The sequence below is a fragment of the Amborella trichopoda genome, chromosome 12 (assembly GCF_054954075.1).
Source record: "Amborella trichopoda isolate Santa Cruz 75 chromosome 12, AtrichopodaSantaCruz75HAP2 v2.0, whole genome shotgun sequence".
NCBI classification, from domain to species: Eukaryota; Viridiplantae; Streptophyta; class Magnoliopsida; order Amborellales; family Amborellaceae; genus Amborella; species Amborella trichopoda.
Window position 1 is genome coordinate 8383984 of NC_142347.1, and position 21047 is coordinate 8405030.

General features: G+C 36.2%; 1 protein-coding gene across 1 annotated transcript; it reads right to left on the bottom strand.

Annotated features, from left to right (window-relative positions):
* Positions 1–14612: 14612 nt before the first annotated feature.
* LOC18445597 (uncharacterized) lies at positions 14613–15874 on the bottom strand. The gene is made up of 3 exons (XM_006855734.4): positions 15706–15874; positions 15289–15494; positions 14613–15092 (listed from the first exon to the last, which is right to left on the bottom strand). The coding sequence occupies exons 1-3, from the start codon at positions 15832–15834 to the stop codon at positions 14819–14821; spliced, it is 609 nt and encodes a 202-aa protein (XP_006855796.1). The 5' UTR covers positions 15835–15874; the 3' UTR covers positions 14613–14818.
* Positions 15875–21047: the final 5173 nt, after the last annotated feature.

Consider the following 21047-nt stretch of genomic DNA (forward strand, 5'->3'; position numbering starts at 1 on the left):
TCTCACAAATTTTTTATGGTATCAGAGCGATCATCGATCTCAATCTCAGCTCCATGGTAGTTGTTCCTCTCTCTCTCTCTCTCTCTCTCTCTCTCTCTCTCTCTCTCTCTCTCTCTCTCTCTCTCTCTCTCTCTCTCTCTCTCTCTCTCTCTCTCTCTCTCTCTCTCTCAACACTAAACTCCCCCTTCCATTCGATATCCCTTTTTTTTTTCAATTCATATTTCTCAACATTATTGCAAACCCCCTAAAGACATCATCTTGCAAACATTTTCCCAAACTTGCAAACCCTTTCTATTCTCTCTCTACACATCTTTGTAAACTTTACAAATTTGTTTTCCTGATAGCCAACTCTCACTAACGTCCAACTCTCTCCCTCCATTGCTTTTTCTCTAAGATATCATCCTCCCTCCATCAAGCAATATTATATTTTATCTCTAATAACCATATCATCCAATCATCGCTTTTATATACCCAATTTTTCAAAAAAAAAAAAATCTAAATCCACTCTCTCTTGCCCTCTCATCAAATATCTCTTTGTTCCAATGGAAACTTCATCCTCATCAAACAAGTATTTCTATCCCTCCACTCTCAATATAGGAAACTTTGTGTCTATTAAATTGAAAGAGAACAACTACTTACTATGGGAAACTCAAACTGTGTCTTTGAGTGAGAGTCGGGAACTTTTTAGATTCATAAATGATGATTGCCCTCCATTAAGTCAAAAGATTCACTCTTTTGATGGTAAAAGTGAAATCGAAAACCCAGACTACATATCATGGCTAAAGTATGACTAGCTTCTTAAAGCCTGGATCACAGGGACATTATCAAAAGAGTGTTTTAGCCTTGTTGTTGGCGTTAAAACTTCTGCAGATGTTTGGAAATTCTTTAAGAATACCTATGCAGGTAATTTTCAAGCTAGGGAGTTCCAACTTACCCAGCAACTCCAATTCTACAAGAAAGGGAATTCAACTCTATCATAATATATATGCAATTTCAAGAGTATTTGTGATGATTTGGCAGCCATTAGAAAACATGTACCAAATGAAAATAAGGTATTTTGGCTTCTTAATGGACATGGTCTAAAATATGAGACTTTTTCTACCGTTATGCTTAAACCTCTGACTCCTTCGTATTATAAAATTATACCTCTTCGTCAAAGCCATGAGATTAGAAATCAGCCCCATGTCCTTGAAGAACACTTAGATCTAAATCGAAATATGGCTTTTATTGGACAACAAAAATACTTTGTACCCAATAAAGGTAACCAAAATTACAGAGGTAGAGGGAGAAACAACTTTGGTGGTCAACAGTTCTTCAACTCTCGAGGACGTGGATTTATTCAAACTAGTCCAATCAGTAATGTGGGTCGTGGGGTGCCCAAGAAAAATCAAGAAAGTGGTGTTACACTTCTTATGCGACACGACTTCCAACAAGATTATCAGATATAATAGTGAACACGGACATCTCGAGAAAAGTGTCAAATTTGTGGGAAATTTCCACATAGTGCATTAAAATGTTTACATCGATTCAACCAAACCTACCAAGCAGAAGATACTCCTTAAGCCTTTCCTTCAATGGCTATAGTTGATTCACAAGACTCAAAATGGTTCTCAAACACAGGTGCCTCCACTCATATGACAAAGATATAAGTAAGTTGCAAAATCTTCGTCTCTATAGTGGTACCGATATGGTTATGGTTTGGGAATGATAAACAATTAACTATTTCACATGTTGGTGATACAAATATTTGATATTGGGTCAGAAAATTCAATGCTTTTAATGTTCTTTTGGTACCTGAAATGAAAAAGAACATGTTAGTTCTCGTCAAATAGTTTTCTGATTAAGGAAATGAGCATAGGGAGAACTCTGGCCAGTGGGAGTAGAAATGGAGGATTGTATGTATTTGAAGAAGTGAAACAAACTTTATTCTCTAGTCGGAATAGAAGAACATTAGAAGATGTGTGGCATCAATGTCTTGGACATCCTCAAAATAAAGTTGTTCGTTATTTAGAATCTAAATAGTTGATTAATGTTGATGCATGGAATAAATCGCATTTTGTTTGTGCTGGTTGTCAGATGGGAAAAAGTTATAAGCTTCCTTTTAGTGGTACTGGTAAAACCTCTACTAAACCTCTTTTTAAGATTCATTCAGATTTATGGGGCCCTGCTCCAATTTTATCTAAGCAGAGTTATCGATTTTATGTGGTGTTTGTTGATGATTATACTCGTTTTACTTGGATTTATCCTTTGAAAAAAATCTGAATTTTTCAGCATTTATGAAATTTCATCATATGGTTGAAAGGAGATTTGATAAAAGAATTCGAGTTTTTCTATGTGATGGAAGTGGTGAATTTGCTAAGAAAAAATTTATTGGAATCATGCAACAATTATCATGTCTTGGAACTCCTGAGCAAAATGGAATAGCTGAAAGGAGACATAGAAATATTGTCAAATTGGGTATTACAGTAATATTTCATGCAGAAATTCCTAAATATTTTCAGGTTGAAGCATTCCATACTGCAGTATTTGTTATCAATAAAATTCTCTCTACCAATTTAAAAATGGATTCACCATACTTACATTGTTTGGATGCTTACCAGACTACTCATCACTTTGAGTATTTGGTTGTCGATGTTTTTCATAGCTTCGACACTATGTTACAAACAAATTTAGTCATTGTTCTCGTCCTTGTGTACTCTTGGGCTATAGTATCAAGCATAAGGGCTATAGCTATCTACATCCACCAACCGGACGAGTCTATATCTCTAAACATGTTGTTTTTGATGGAAATATTTATCATTATGCTAACCCCAATTCTTTGTTTGAAAGTGCTCAGGTTCAGGAGGAGCTATCCACTTATGCATAGTGGTCAGAATGTTACGAGCCTGACATACAAACTCCTTTCTCTTCTGATTCATCACCTCCACATAGACCACCCATATAGGGCATCCTTGATGTATATGGTCCCTTGGGATCTGGTTTTTCCATCAACATTGATAGCTCTCTAACTTCACCTATAGAAGAAGATGTCACCATTACAACAGTAATACAAGATGTCCATGATAATACAACACCCAATCATGGTGTTGAAAATGTTGTCACATAAGAAACCAATCGATCTAATTTTTTACGAACCCATGAACATCATCATCATCATATGGTAACAAAAACTCAAGATGATACTCATAGACCTCGGGTTCTCCCATCCATGGTAGTAATCTCAAGTGCTTCTACTTTTGAGGCTAACCTAAATCTATTAAGTCTGCCTTGAGTCATCCAGGTTGGTATTATGCGATGGAAGAGGTAATTGAAGCCCTACATGTTAATTCATTTGGGAGCTAGTTCCACGTTATTCAGGTATGAATGTTGTTGATTGTCGTTGGGTTTATAAAACTAAATTACAGTCTGATGGAAGTTTTGAGAGACTTAAGGCTAAACTAGTTGCTAAAGGATATAATCAAGTTGCTAGAATTGATTTCTCTGAAACATTCAATTCTGTTATTATATTGTTAGTATTCAGATTGTGCTCACTATAGTTATTATGTGCCACTCACCTATCAAACAACTTGATGTAAAAAATGCTTTCTTGCATGGATTTCTTAAGGAATTTGTATTTATGGAGCAACCTCCTGGATTTGTGAGTTCAAAATATCCAACTCATATCTACAAATTAAAGAGAGCCTTATATGGTCTCGAGCAAGCACATCGGGCCTTGATTGATTTAGTGCATATGTAATATCATTAGTGTTTTATTTCAGCATCGCTAATTCACTCTATTTGTTTCTGGTACTACTCAAGGTATGATTATCCTTCTCCTTTATGTTGATGATATCATGGTTACTAGTGGCAGTTTCGATATTCTAAAAATGGTTCATTTCCCAACTTGGTAGGGAATTTTCAATGAAAGATATTGGATCTCTTCACTACTTTTTTAGAATAAAGGTATCTCATTTTTTAGGTGAACTTTTCTCTCACAAAGCAAATATGCAAGGGATCTTCTTGATCGTGCTCATATGCGTGGTGCCAAATCTATTTCAACACCAATGGCAATGAAAAATACTATTCATGGGAATTTTGATTTGTTTCCTGATCCATCTCTTTATCGAAGCATTGTTGGTGCACTTCAATACATTACCATGACGCGATCAGACCTTTCTCATATTGTTAATACAGTGTGTCAATTTATGCATGCCCCTACAATGACAAATTTTCAAACAGTTACACGAATTCTTTATTATCTCAATGGTACACAATCATATGGTATAAGATCTAATATGCTAGTTCCCTTGAGTTATATGCCTTCTCTGATGCTGACTGAACTAGATGTCCAACCATTCGTCATTTAACTACTGATTTTTGCACTTATCTTGGTTCCAACTGCATATCTTGGAGTGCTAAGAAACAATCGACTGTGGCTCATTTCAGTGCAGAATTAACATGGTTTTATTTTATTCTTCAGGATATTAGGTTGCCTCTTCCTCAACTACCAACACTGCTTTGTGATAATATTAGTGCTCTCTGCATGACAGTTAATCTTGTTTTTCATGTATGGACAAAGCACATTGAGTTAGACTATCATTTTGTACATGAAAATGTTGCTCTTGTATTACTTATCACTCGGTTTGTTTCCTCTCGCAATCAAGTAGCTGATATCTTTACTAAAACTTTGCCACAAAATGTTTCTCAAGATCTTTGCTTCAAACTCAAGCTTCAAATGCCTCCCCAGCCGAGTTTGAGGGGTAGTAATAGAAACAAAATATTACCATTGTAGATAAGAAAGCGCATATTGCCATTGTAGCATATAAGAAGTGCATATTGCCATTGTAGAAGATAAGAAAATGTATATTGCCTTTAACAAGATACGAAAGTGCATACTACAACATTGTATTACCATTATATATAGAATGAAAGAACCACCACAAACATTGTGGGGCATAATTATTTTCTAAAATAGTTCATCTCTCTCTAAAATTCTTTACAGAGTTCTATCGCTAGGAATCTTAACCATCAGAGTGATGCATCTGCTATAACTGACATGGAATAAGATAGTCAACAGTCACGTAGTGATTCTTCGGGTTCCAAAAAACCAACCACCACCCCTTTAGAAGCATGAGACAAACCATCACTCACTATACACAATTCTACTAGTGGGGCATAAATCCCAGAGCATACCAAGCCACTGGTTCAATCTTGATATACGCGTCGTCACTGGTGGGCCACAGTTCACCTGACCACCAAAGACTCTATACATTGTGCAGAGTGAAAAGTGTGCCATCAAATATTCTTGCATCCTTGCACACATGTGTGCGCCTTTGCATTTTACATGTGCTCCGTGTAGACCTTTTCTCCCTTGGTTATTAGAACACGAATGAAGAGGAAACTCAGATTTAAGGAAGACTTCCATCATCGACATCTTCAATGTTGGATAAATAGCCTACTACGTTTCTCTCTAAAAATAAGACAAAACCTTATCCAGTACATTATACTTTGGAACACTAATATCTCATTTATACATAATATTTTCAAAGTAAAATACAACAATACATGACAGCTCTATGAGGAGTTGATTATGAGGTAAGGCTTGAAAGCAAAATAATGATATGGGGTTTTGAGTGCCCTTGGTGGTGAGCCTACGGAGGCACGAATGAGCCACTTGGCTCGGGAGTGGATGACTGCTAACCCAACTCCTCTACACGTCCTTTTTGGTTTGTACCTCTGGTGGTAATTTTGGAATTATTTCAATGTTGTGCTACCCCTCAATGTAAGAACCTTGATGGGACCCTTGGAAGAGGAGGACTAGGTTGGTGGCACTTAAGTGTAATGTGTGTTGGAAATATGGCCTATCATGCATTTTTCTCTCTGAAATTTATTTTTTAATAATGGTACAAAAGCCATATTGCAATATATGTGATATCTAATGTAGTTAACATGAGACAATGTCATATACTTGGATCCATTATTGAACTTTAATAAGAGTTGCACTTGAGAGAAAACCCAGTGTCACTGAAGGGAAAACCTAATGATGTGTTTGGATTCCTTGTGAGAATTATTTTTTTATAATATAGATATAAAAACTTTATTTAATTTCTAATATATTTTATCAAACTATAGGAATGCTTGGATAACATCCTATTATGTAAGTCATTAGTAGACTAATGACATGTTTAGCTCAAATCATTCATAGGATTAATAGTTTGTTGGCAACATGTTAATCCTAATTAGCTACACTTAAGGGAATTAAGGCAGAAAGTACATTTGGATCTTAACTCCTACATATTATGAATAATATATCTACAAACTAAATGTGTTGTCTACAAAAAGGGGTACCCCCTCAAGAAAGATAAGAAATACAAAAAGGGTAAAGAAGGATGAAAAAGAGAGATGCCATGTGAATGAGATTCACCAAAGAGGACTCTCAAAGTTTTTTGTCACCAAAATGGCTTGGTCAATAGGATTTGGTATGAAACCTTAAGTCTCTCGTATATTTAGAGACAGATCCGAGTAAATTGCATATCGATTTATTTTCTTTTAGTATTTTTTTGGTATTATTTTTATGCTATTTTTTAATTTCAAAATAAATAAAAAATGATTTAGTAGTTGAACATGTTAGGAAAATGATTTTGCTAGCCAAACAACTTATTAGTGCAGGTTATGCTTTGACTGATCAACAATAAGTTTTAACAATGTGTTGTGTTGGGACTCATGGGATGAGGATTCAACCTCACTATTTGCCCTTGTTATGACATTGTCTTTGCTTATTGATGTGGATATCTCTACCTTAATGGGTGAATTATCTAAGTCGATGCTTAGTTCTTGGTTTCACTTTACTGGGTGTTGAATGTGAAAGTTGGACTATGTGATAAAACATGGTGTACATATATTTAAAATTTTTCTTTTCTTAGACCAACGAGATCACTTGCAATGTCCAATTACAAATAAATCACTTTTGAAATAAACAAATAAAAATAGTGTTCACTTGCTACCGTTTAAATACAACTCTTTATTCAATAAACAAAAACCTTGACACATTGCTTTATGGGAATAAAAATAACAATAAAAAAATAAGATTTAAAATAAGTAAAATTGTCGGAGATTACCTCAGCCAGACTTAGTACACCACCCCATGCCAAGTCTCCTCCTTTTAATAGTGCTCGGGATCAATGATCGGTCTCTTGACTTTATTATGTACGGTAAAACCTTTTCAAAAGCATATGAATCTTGATCTAGAACTAAATTGATAAGGTCTCAATGCCTTAGTCTTTCTCAAGTCCCCCTTGGCTTGATCATAGAGAGATAAGAGACTAATCAAGAGCGAGAGAGATTTCTTAGCTTGGGCATGCCCCCTCTTTTTAGCCAACTAGAGAGAGAGAGAGAGAGAGAGAGAGAGAGATAGCTTACTTGGGGCGTGCCCCTCCCATTTTAGAACTCACTAAGAGAGAGACAGCCCTAGGTGGGGCATGGCCCCTAAAGAGAGAAAAGGAGAGCTTAGAGAGAGAGCGCTCTTTGAGAGAAGAGATAAGATATGCAGAGAATTACGAGGGGAGAGCTTCTATTTATAGATTTTTTATGCCTTAGGGTTTGTCATCTTTAGTGAGATCAAATCTAGACCATTGATCTAACTAGACTTCTGGGGACCGAGATGGAAGTCATCTATTCCTTAGATTCACCATCAAGATTCAAATGAATGTGCTATAACTTTATCCTCTATTTAAATAAGGAAAATATTGCCCATACTTTCTATTTTATGGATATTCATTTCTTATTCACATGATCTTTGAATGATCAAAATTCTTTAAATCACAAAGCATTATATTCTTGTTTCAATCAAAATCTCTACAAAACACTTTCCATAAATTTTCAATTTAATTGATTGCCTTGATTCACAAGGTTAGAAAATAAGAAATTACCCCGAATAAGTGGGGTGTGCCACCCATGGGGCCCTATGTGGGCCCCACACACGTCACAATGGTGGGCTTCCATGAGTCCTCTGAAATATTTATGAATTATAAAATTATTAAAATTGATTTTTATAAATAATATTTTATTTCTCTTTGATTATTTAAAATACTATAAAATGATTTTTGCAAATTTTATATACCCAAATGATAAAATTTAAATATCAAGAGAATCACAAAAAATTCAAGTAATCATTCTAAAAATTATAAAACATAAATTAATTAAAACTAAATAATTTTGATGGGAATCATATTCGTATAGATCTAGGAATTATTAATATACTAAAGCATTCCACTTTCAACTGTGGACTACGATCCACACTAGCTTTTTCAAACTGGCCTAGAGGTTCTCATGACTCACAGTCCATTGCAGGAGTTTATGTTCGAGTCACCAAAGTTAGCCAATAGGTTAAGGGATGTAATTTCAGTCTATGGATTTCATATTCTCCCCTAGGGACAAATCCATGGTCCTCCAGACCATGATGCAACCATGGCTCCATGGTGCATAAGGGTAATCTCTTGCACATGTACACGCTTCACCCTCACTGGTAGATTGCTATCTCGATACGGCTATCTATGTACACGTCGTGTGATAATACGATGATGATGTTTTAGCCTGTCTCTAAAGGTTGTCCATCACACACAAGAGCCATAGTCACTCGGTTCACTCATTCGAGCATACTCCAACCTCATCGAGGGTAGACCCACTGAACCCTCATCGATTTTAATTATATGCCCTGGTACCTTAGGTTTTTTCAACTCGACTTGCCTAGCACGTCGAATCTAATCTGAGTACCGGTAAATAACATTTACCTAGTATGGTCCACAAGAAGACCGCATTCCCACTGAGTTTATGTTTCACTATATAAAATGCTTTGACAAACTCTAATAAAGCTTTTAATGGCCACATAAACCCAACATAATGGAATTCTAGGAGGCTAGTCCTAGAAGCAACTCCAAGATCTATACGTGGATCTTGGACTGGTTATGGGAGATCAAGGGTGACTAGATCCTCATTGAAGAGAATGTTTGCTCTAAGTCTTTCTACCTCTAGGAATTCTCTTATGTGTGTATGTGTGTGAGAGAGTACGGCGTAAGCCATCTTTCAATAGAAAATGGGGAAGCTGATATGTGATTCCTCTGCCATTATTTGGATCTCCTCAGCTATCCTGACTAGCCAAAAGCCCGAAACCCCCCTTCTCTAGCCCCCTTTGCAGGAAGAACATCCTTCTCTTCTTATTCAAAATCCTACACCCTAATTGACTTACAAGACCCAAAAAATGGAGCTCACACAAATTGGGATCCTTTCATAAACATGCCACAAAGCAATGCTCTGCTCAGTTCCTCCTCTTTCATAGCGGTGATGTTTAGGCTGACAGGTACTGCCTTTTCTCGTCCTCCAAAGTGGTCATGGGAGACTGGTTTGTGCCTTAGACGGAGAACATGGGCTACATTTTTTAAGGATTATGAGTTTGAGGAGTTAGATAGGGCTTTTTTTGATGGAGCAACAGGCTGATTTACGGGTTCATGTGGTTCAAGAAGTGAAGCGAGAGTGAATCCTAAAGTGATGAGAGAAAGGGAAAAGTGTATATAGAGCTGAGGCTCCAAACAATCAAATTTGAGCCTACCTCAAAAATTTCATTAGAAGAGGTTGTTTTGTTTCCCAAATATCTTCAAATTGATCATCTTGACATCAAGATGCATGGACATAAGAAAAAAATAGATTTCAAGTTTTGAAAATAGTGTATTTTATAATGCATTTTTGGATCGTTAATTTTCAAGTTTTTATAGATTTGTTGATGTACACTATTTTTAAAGCTTTAAACTTTATAAATAAAAATGAAAATATATTTTAAGCCTATCACAAAGATTTCCAATATTGAAACCACATGTCTATACTATTTAAAAGTAGGCTGTTGTTTAGAGCCTAGGCTTCATACAAGCCGCACCCCGGAGAGAAAAAAGAGTAATAAAAGTGTTTGCCTACTCGGGACGAGTTCCAAGCACTCAGGCTTGCGACCCTGGCGAGCATAACCGAGTTGAGCATCTAACTCAGAGAACTTAAAAAAAGTTAAAAAAAGAAAATCCCAAAAATAAAGAGTCTATTTGTAATAAGTTTTTTTTAAGGGTGCGGTTTGTACATATCCTAGGCTCTAAACAATCAAATTAGAGCCTACCTTCAAATAGTGCCAAAAAATGTGTTTTCAATACTTGAAATCTTTGTGACAGCCTTAAAATATATTTTTATCCTTATTTATGAAATTTAAAGCTTCAAAATAGTGTTGATGGGCTGATCTCCGAAAACTTGATAATCTTGAAAATTGACGATTCAAAAATGCGTTACAAAATACATTATTTTCAAAACTTAAAATCTATTTTTTTTGTCATGTTCATGTATCTTGATGTCGAGATGATAAATTTGAGGATATTTGGGCATTAAAACAATCTCTTCTAGTGAAATTTTTGAGGTAGGCTCTAATTTGATCATTTAGAGCTTGACTCTTTATAAACTTTTCCCTCTTTTTATGGTTTTTATCATTTTGGCAAAGATTGGAAAGTATTTTGGCCTTTTTACTTCTTTTTTTCCTTCTTTTTTTTATTATTTCTAAAATAACCTTGATCACAAATTTATTTGTTCAAAGTCCATTTTTTGTCACTTTTTTTAGCTTCATTTTGATGTGTATTGTTTAATTTACTTTAAGCACACCTTTTCTAGTTTTTAGATTTTTCTTTTGTATTTTATTTTAATGCTTTTTGTTGCTAACCCAATTCGGACCAAGTAACTCCTACTTGGGATTGGGCCCAGCACCCGGCCCGAGTCACTATTCCCAACAATGGGCAGTCGCTACAAATGCAAGGGCAGTATGACACCAGACCCTTTTTGTTTTTTTTCTTGCAAAGTGCTTTTGCTTTCCCCAAAGACAAGTAATCCACCGGGAATCCCGGAAAATAAATCCTAATAAATAAATGGGAACTATTTTGGGCCCCATAAAAACGCTGCCTTCCACTAGTCCTTCAGTTTTACTGCTGTAGAATTTGAGAAAACCGGTAGATTGAACCCAACAATGTCCTCAACTTTCGCCCATCTTTACATTTCAACCACCTTTTGATGCTCTAAAAAGTCAATAAAAGTCCGTAAAATTTATGTAGCCGTATTCTACCTGATTAAAAATGAAAAGAGTATAGAGCCGGGGCTATAAACAATCGAATTAGAGCTGATCTCAAAAATTTCACTAAAATAGGTGTTTTGATGCTCAAATATCCTCAAATTGATAATATTGACATCATGAATCATGATACATGGACATGAGAAAAAAAAGAATTTCAAAATTTGAAAATAGTGCATCTTGTAATATATTTGTGGACCGTCGATTTCCAAGATTTACAAGTTTTCATAGATAAGCTTTGTAGGGTTCTTGGGAACCCCTAGCTTGCGAAACTAGGAATTCCAAATATGGATCTCACCCAAGATTGTATACATGATTGGCTAAATGCGAAGTAGATGAATATAATTATAAACCGAGTGCAAAAAATAAATCAAACATGAAAAATACACACCACAACACATAATTTACGTGGTTCACCCCATAGGGTTGGCCTCAGCAAGTAGAATTCCACTATCACAATGAAGATTACAGTTTTAGGTTACAAGAGATAATATTTATCTCTAAACATCGGTAAAAGACCATCAGCTTTCTTTCTAAGCTCACTTTCCCGACCAAGCAACATCGTCGATCAATATCTTATTTCTCATTACAATACCGCTACCAGAAAGATAACCTCGAGAGCAACCGAGAGATTTTATCTGTCTAGAAGTGAAAGTTAACAAACTCAAAACTCATAGAAATACTGCCTCTCTCTCGGAAGCCATATCTTTCTTGGAGACCCATCTCCATATTGGATATCCCTCAAAAGGATAAATATTATGTTATCCTTGATCCCTTCTTATAGAAATCATTTGAGCTTCTTTCTTGCTTCTCAAGAAAATCCATTTTTATTTGGGCAAGCTTTCTATGCTTCCTCTACAACATAAAACTTATATACTTCCCCTTATCCAACCGTCCATTCTGAATGGAGGGCTAAGATTGTCCCAATCACAATGTCACATCTCTACACTACTTTATTTTAAATTTTTTTATATAAACTATTTTGATAACAACTTTTGTACGTTCAATCCTCTATTAAACTCGCACTAGCGAAAAATATATATAAAAAAATTCCAATAAAATAAAATGATCAAAATACCTCTGAAAATTTCAAGAGATATTTTGGTCATTATATTTTATCGAAAAATTATTTTTAATATTATTTATAAGTGCACCCCAATGAGAAGATTGCACGTACCAAATTCCATACCCATACAATTTGTATAAAAAAACTTAAAAATAAAATACTTTGAGATGTCGGATCTAAAGATCAAACGGTGAGTAGCTCTCTTGATCAAAATTGGACAGCAAGCATAGATCTTCCATGTTGTAGGGAGAAAGCATAGAAACCTTTCCGTTTTCATTTTACCATAATACTATTAATCTTTGAAAGAAAAATATAAGTATGGTGATTTGGCAATCACCAAACCCAACAAGCTTGATCAATACTATTTTTGAAGCTTTATATTTTATAATTAATAATAAAAATATATTTTAAGAGGCTATCAACAAAAATTTCCAGTATTGAAATCACATTTCTTGGCACTATTTGAAAGTGCCTTTACTTTAATTGTTTAAAGCGTCAACTCTGTACAAACCGCACCCTTATATTCCTTACAAATTAAGTCCAACATCATCTGAAAAATAAAATTTTAGGAGGGGTCCTTATTTCTCCAAACGAGTCCTTGGACTCGTAGAAACCTTAGTACTAATTTTTTAATTGTCCTATAGACTCCTAGCGAATAGGGGTTGCAATTGGGTCCCGTGGACCAGCTGGGTCGGAGGGTCTGAGTCCATGTGTCGAACTGGGTAAGTTGAGTCTGGGTCCAAATGACATGGATCCGACCCACTTGGGTTAGGGTTAGGTGGTTAGGGTTTGGGTCTGGGTCTTGGTCGACCCCACCCTGTATAAAATATATATAACAGAACAATAAGTTTTTATTTTTAATTTTTAGACCTAGCCCCAGTCCCAATAAGGGATTTATTGAAATACCTAAACTTTGTTTTTCTTTCCCCATAGCATGCGATCTGCCCATTTTTTCTAGAATTCTCATCAAAATTCAGTTTAACCCAAGAGCTGGGAGGGGGTTTCCACAATGCAACTTTCCCAACTCTCATCTGTCAACAATGGATGAGCCATCTTGATTTTCATCTCTTTCCACGATTTTTTTTTCTCAATAAAAATAAAGGGATTTATTGAAATACCTAATATAATATTTTTTAAAAATTATATAAGGATGACACCTCACACCATAATTATAAAATTAAGGTGCGCTTCAAAAATCCAATAGAAAAAACTATTTCGATATTGGAAAACCGTCTTATTGGTCTTAAGATCTTTGATCTAATTGTATGGTTGAAGGGGACCCTTTGAATGTCATCAACTTGTACAATAAAGAGTAGAAGGTTTCATGGGAGATGAGATCATTCTTGCTTCAAATCTTTGACCTTTCACCTTCATTTTATATGTTCTTTATGCATGTGTATCGGGAGGCTAATGTTTTGGCCGATAATCTTGCAAAAAACGGTATTTCTCTCACAAAGATGCTTGTCTATGATGATGTAATTTTGTAGTATTGCTGTATTTCCTCTGATGGTTTAATAATATTCTTGAACTTCTCTTAGAAAAAAAAAACCATCTTATTGGTTATATTGGCATCGAGATAAATAGATATAAAAAAAAAAAAATTTTGAAGTTCCAAAAATAGTACATCTTGACAGTCCATTTCAAGATTTCCATATGTTTATAGATTTACTTGATTTGATCAACTTTTGGAGTTTAAAATTTTGTAGTTAGAGATAAAAATAAATTATCGGGCCATTAAAATTTTTGAAAACATAAAGTTTGGAGGTATGCATTACTTTGATCAACCTTATGCAAGCCTCCCGTTAATAGGAAAAGTATATAATAAGACTATTTACCGTTTGCACAAGATGGTGACAATTTATCTTGACCATTAGATATCCAATCAGGTGGCTGCCGTTATTTAATTGACCAAACTCAAAAAAAAATTTCTCAAATTTAGTTACACCTAAGCTTGCAGATTTCACATTGGATGGTTATAAGTATCTATCACCGCCCTTTACAAAAGGTGCAATCCCCTTTTAATATTGTGCCTAATTGCAACCACCCAAACTCAAGGCCACATGTCATTTTATTGGTATTTTGAAATATAATAAAAAAGTATGTAAATAAATGTTAAATTTTTCATCTCTTGTGAGTAATTTAATAAATTTCTTGTAAAAATATCACCAAAATTGGGCAGCCAAAACACGCCCAGCCCCAATGTATTCCAAATCATTAAAGCTCCCAACCAGCTTGGGCCAGGCCAAGCTCCGCCTTAAAAAGCTGGGCCCATAATGTCGCCAGTTGCCTGAGCCGAGCCGAGCCGAGCCGAGCCGAGCCGAGCCGAGCCGGAGCCCGAGCCCCGAGCCCGAGACAGACATTAATCTTTTTCTATTATCCATCATCGAAAGAAGAACAGGATCGCATTTAATAGTGCTAAAGACATTTCCGACGACAAATTTAATAAATTACGATTTCCTTTTAAGAGTTAGACGCATCATTTTCCAAAGGGCAGGCAAAAAACAAAAAAGAAAAAACATGACCATACCAGAAAATGGCATCAAAACCCATCACGAAGAAACCCTAGATCTTGTTATGTATCGAATTACCCTTTTTTTCTTTAAAAAACCCATCTGAAATTCTCTCATTCATCATCCTTGGTATCCAGCCATGCCGACGCTCCGCTCACCATCGCCCTTGTAGGCCTGCCAGAAGCCATTGCTCGCCGCCCTCACGTAGCACGTGTAACAGAGCTCCGCCGCTAGCAGCGCCACCGCAACCAGCCCCGCCGCCGCCTCAAAAACCCCTTTTCTTAGGGCGGCACACGACGGGTTCCACACACCAAAGACCCCACTGTACTTCGTATGATATGCATTCCTTGCCGCCCCGGCCACCAGGCATAGCTCTGCACTCGCCGCCATTAACCTAAAAATAAAAAGCTCAAACCCTTAAAAGAATGTTCTATAGAGAGAGATTCCATGATTTTAAACAGTAAACTGCAAGTGTTCAGGGAAAATAATATAGATCAATCAAATTCAAGGGAATTGTGGAATCTTTATCCGTAAATCTATGGCAAACTTCAGGATCTTTTGTTAAGATAATTTTTAGGGATTTAATATACCAGTAAATTACGAAGAAGATGATAGCTTTCGTTCTAGGGCCACCAGGGGTTAGACCCCTCCCACAACAGAGGCATTTGATGACGCTCATTAGCAGGCCTTGAGCTAACAGTACGGCGAAGAATGCCCCCAATCCAAGGCCCGTAGCGATGTCCGAGTCATAAACACAATAGGTAGCTTCGTCGTATTTATCAGGCACCACCTTCCCCTGTTTGCAAACAAATCAGCAAACAAGACTGAACACAAAGATCAAGATTTACCGAAAGAATGAGAAGGATTTCCAGATAGAGTGAAGAAATGCAGTGAAGAAGAAGCATACAGCGATTATTCAGTGTGAAAGAATAGAAACACGAGGATACAGAGAAGCAAAAGCAGAGAAAACTGCACAAAAAAAAGAGAATTAAGTGAGAGAAACATACAGTGCTTCTTCGCCTCTCGGCTGCAATGGCGAGAGCGAAGGCGATGAGATGGAGGATGAGGATCAGAGAGATAACAAGGCGCGAAGGTCTTCCAGCTTCCATAACCCTTTCTCCTCCTCCACCCTTCATTCTTTGAGTTTCTCTCTCCACCTTTCTTCTTTCTCACTCTAACCAGGGTTGGGTGCAGTGCTTCGTTAAAGTGCTGCCGTTACGTCACTGCACTGTTGCTGGTGCGCCGACCGGCTATAGCCCGTTGCAGGTCGTGTACGGACGGTTAAAGAAAGGAAATATTAGAAGGGTAAGTATTGTCTAGGGGAGGCATTTGGTCGGGTAAGTCCAGCCGGACCCGAACCCGCCTTGTCGGGTCCATTGCTACACTAGCTTCTATTTTTTTTTTTTTGCCTTTTTTTTCTCATCATATACCGTATTATTGACAACAAGTTCATATATATCAAATTATTGGCAACAAGTTTACAATCTGGTAGATTTCAAGTAGTCAGAATTGTCGTTTAATAGTGAAAGATGACAGATTTCAAGTGGTTAAGTTTGTCATTTAATAGTTTAAAAAAATAGATTTTAAATACTCAGATTTATCGTTTAATATTTAAAAATAACTACGAGTTCTTATTGTATGTGATCTTTAATCTCCAACAGTTTACAGGGGACAGGCTGGGTCCAGCTGAACCCAAACCAAGACACGAATATTGTTTGGGTCCAAATGCTGAATCCATACCCAAACCCGTATCTAGTACACCTGGCGTGTCTCGGGTCTGGGTCCATTGCCGCCCTTAGTGGTGGCCCTAGCCCGGGACACACACCATACCACTGGTGGATCGATTTTGATAGGACATAATGCCTTCATTTCCAGCAACGGAGGGCTAAGATCAACCTGAGGTCTTATGAGAGGATTGGAATGCTTGTAGAGTGCATCGACGGTGTTTGTTATACGGTGAGCGCTTTTGGACACCCACTAGTTGGTATACGATTAAGGTAGAGTTTTGCTGATGTGAGTCTCGAAAGTACCACGTACATTAAGCCATGGACTTTTTTTAAATATCCATAAAATATATTAATAAATCTTGGAAGGCATTTTTTATTATTACCATTAATATGTACATATTAATCACTAAAATAAATTTCAACGGTTGTATTATAATATGATGGAGCAATATTTCTAGAAAATCATGTTTGTGGCATTTGTATGATCTTAAATTTTGTACACACACTCTCTTCATCTCAATAATCAATCCAAAAAAAAAATAATAATAATTTGAACCCTAGATATGGTTAAAATAAGTCCCCTCCCCAAACGAATCCAGACCATTCATTTTGTGAATTTCAAGATCTTAGCCGTTATAAATTCAAAATCATTTTTTTACTTTTTACCATTGTTCATCTAATGATAATAAAACCATCCAAAAAAATTGAAAATGAAAAAATCCTTCTAAGACCTAGATCTAAGCATCTCACCAAAATAAACAACCTATGTTAATTGGGCTTAAAAAATACTTTCTAGGTTGTGTTTTCAATTTTTTCTTTTTTTGTGATTGTTCATTAGAATGAAAAGTGTGCATATTTCAAAATTTGAATCAAACAAATGGATATAAGATAGTTGTTTAAGGCCGTTGCATCATATTACTATACAACGGTTGCATTAAATCATTACTCAAATTTCAATCTTAAACTAGCATATTTGATTATAGAGAGGTATAGAAAGTGAGGTACTTGCTTCGCGATAGGAGTTTGGAGAATTTAGTTAACATGAAATAGGATTCTTGATATTGTGATTACATAATATGCTAAATTGCTAAAGATTATTCAAGAATGTCGTTTCTCTCAATTGGTATATGACGATATTGTCTGAGAAGTCGAAAGTGTTGGAATTTTCAGCGTTAAATCTGCATATTCGTTGCTCTTTTTATGACCACTTAAGTTGGAATTGTCCATCTTTACACAGATTATGGAGTTGGTCGATTCCTTTAAAGATTAGAGTTTTCTTATGGATTTTTTTTCAAGGAAACATTCTAACAATTGATAATTTAATGAAGATGAGTAAAATTATGGTTAATATGTACTTTATATGTAGGGCAATGGAAGAATGTGGAGATCACCTTTTTCTATATTACTCTTTTGCTTATCACATTTGGAGTTGGGTGCTACCAGTGGTTTAAAAAGCGGATCGGTGATCCGGATCGGCCATCTAAAAAACCCATCAGGATCGGCGATCCGGATCGAGAATAGGTCGGATTAAACTTTAAAAAAAATTTGAAAAAATTATTAAAATTCATTATAAATGTTTTTTTTAGGAATTCAATAAGAACAAAGGGTACTCCATTAATAATTTTCATTTCTTTGCATGAATATGCGAATATTGATATGTTTTTTCCCGGCATGAACTACTATTTACCATTTAATTTACATCACACAAAAGGATAAACATAGAATTATCATGGATTAAGTATATTATCATACATGAACGACAATAAAGCATACAATTTGTAACATACGATCTAAAAATAAAATGACAAACGACGTCGTTCTTCATCATGGTCACACTGATGTCATTGATTGAATTCGGGTGACAATTCATTGACTTGATCTAAAAACGAATCGTCTAAATTAGTGGGCACCTGACTATACCCAAATCCTTGAGTGTTAGTGTTTTGTTGTAGTCCTAATCCAAAATCCCCGAAGCTTGTCCATCGTTCATACTCACCTACACTATCGTGCTCATCCTGCCCTGTTGTTGTTGGGACTCGATATGTGAATAATTTGGCTGGGATTGAGTGGCCTCAGAATCATCATCTCTCTCATTTTCCCTTAGACCCCCTTCTCACTCTCCCTCATTTGGTGCAATATCACCAACATCTCTGACGAATTGTAGATACGATGGCGGGCTGCTTCCTCCTTCATGCTGCTCATCACCTTCTTCAATATCTTCCTCACCGAAAGCCTCAAGGAACGCTCTCTTGTGCAACACTGGCTCTTCTACTACCAATTGTTCTGCTGTGTTTGTAACAAATATTGTGTCCAAGTCTATCGGCCCATAGTCTTCAAGCTTCCTTCTTATTTGTCGCTCTCGGAGTTTTAAGTTGTAATGAACGTAGACTAGTTAATGAAGCTTCTCCGACGCGAGTCGATTCCTTCTAGTAGTGTGCACCCATTGGAACGTACTCCAGTTTCGCTCACAGCGAGTAGCAGAACATGTTTGGGAGAGCACCTTGATTGCTATCCTCTTTAGGTGAGGTGCATCACTACTATATATCTACCACCATTCAGCTGGATTAAAGTGTAAAAAGCATAGTAAGGGCAAGAACAATTCATAAGATTAAATATATGAATGAACAAAATATTAGTTAGGGGATAACCTGGATTCATCTTAGTTTGAGAATTCCAAGCAAGTCTAGTTTCGAATGATCCTATAGCATCACTATACATAGCAAGCTAAAACAAAATATTTCGTTTTAGTGCATTATTCCTCACAAATATAACAACTCAATAAAGTTCTTATCGAAATATTAAATAATACCTCTTGTATTGCTGCAACCTACTTTTGATGGCTTCTCTCCAACCTGGCAATAATGTATCTGACCCCTTTCATGATCTTGTGGGGATGTTCAGATGTCAAATAGAAAAATTTTGGGCTGAAGTAGTAACTTGGAAAATATATAGATAGAGTTTAAAATTTCATAAAAAAATAATTTAGAATGAAACATTCTAAATATAAATATATAATTACCTGCATAATGAATTGGACGTCTAAATTTGGGGTTCCACCTTCTTTCTATAATCTCGATCACTTTACTAGCAAAACTACACTTCTCCCCAATAGTTGATTTGGCTGTGATTATCTCTTTTTTCTTAGACTGTTCTCTGAAGAAAAATAAAATTTTATAATGGTATATATAAATCTTGACACCAACCTCGCTTCCTGTAGAATCTCCTTCACAATTTTGATCTCATTAATCTCTTCTAACATCAGATCGATGCTGTGTGCAGCACACGGGGTCTATCCTAGATGCTTCTTCTTATCCATCAACTTGCTGCCTGCAGAAACACAGGCACGCGCATTGTCCGTAATAAACTGGACTACATGCTTATCTCCTATCTTCTCAACTATCTGATCATATAGCCGTACATAGAAGTTTGCATCCTTCCTCGTCCCTGATACGTCTTTGCTAGACAAAAAAGCTGTACCTTTTGGGGAATAGGCAAAGAAGTTTACAAACTCCTTTTTGCTAACTTTATTCAACCAACCATCACTCATGAGAGTAATGCCGGTTCTTGGCCAACTCTGTTTATATTCTTCAATCTACTTTCTAACTTCCTCCACCTCTTCATCCAATATTGGCTCACTTAGCTCATATGTCGTCAGGGGTTCTACCCCGGACCCGGCGCTCTAGATTGCGTTGACCATAGGTGAAAAATATAGGTTATTGGCTGTATCAAAGGGGATCCCTTTATCGTAAAACTATTTTCCTATATATCTGCCCAACATGTTTCTCGTACTTTTCACTTTGAGGGTCATCTGTTCTGACTTAGGCTTTGAGAGAAATGAGTTTATTCGATTATGACCTGCAATACTGACATTTCTAGGTAAGCTAGAAACAATTTCCTCATCGTCTGATTCCTCTTGATATATATTGCCACCAATCCCTTCATACAGTTTTGAGCTGGGCCCGCTATATATGCTTGAGCTGGGTCCACCATGCAGGTCTGTGCTAGGCCCACTATACATGCCCATATCATAACCACCAGGCATTCTAAACCCGCTTTCCCTCTGGAATGTTTTATATAAACTCATTCTTGTGGCCATCTCCAAGTCATTATTATATTGCTCTTCTGGATCGTTCCCTCTTGATGGCGTATATAAACTAGCTATCTCCTCATCCATCTTTAGCTTTGCAATTTTTTTACCTTTGGTAACCTTGAGAAATGCCACCATCTGTTTTCTTATATTATTAGCGACACGATTGCACGCAAAAACATCTCCCGTAACCCCTGCCAAGTGTTGCTTGAACCTATATACCCCACTACTTATCACTCTTTGGCAGTAATTACATATAATTTTATCTTTTTTGTTGGGATCAAGTCTGACTCTATGTTGCCATGCAGGGTCTTCTGCAGACTTACCATGGTTAAACTTTAAAATGTTAAAGGTTAAAAATTAACCTGACAGTTGAACATGAAAAATAATCACCATGTGTAGTGATAATATGTAGGGGTAGTTCATAAAGTTATATTTGTTGTTAAAGTTTACAATGGTATAGTAATTCACAATGGCAATACATATAGACTTGTCACTAATCTTCATTTTAACAAACATGAATTAGTTCCTACTG

Coding starts and splice junctions, on each gene's coding strand:
- LOC18445597 (XM_006855734.4), bottom strand. CDS start 15,834: ATGAAGGGTGGAGGAGGAGAAAGGGTTATGGAAGCTGGAAGACCTTCG. Junction 15,495..15,705: donor CCGAGAGGCGAAGAAGCACT/GTATGTTTCTCT, acceptor GTTTGCAAACAG/GGGAAGGTGGTGCCTGATAA. Junction 15,093..15,288: donor ATCTTCTTCGTAATTTACTG/GTATATTAAATC, acceptor TTTTATTTTTAG/GTTAATGGCGGCGAGTGCAG.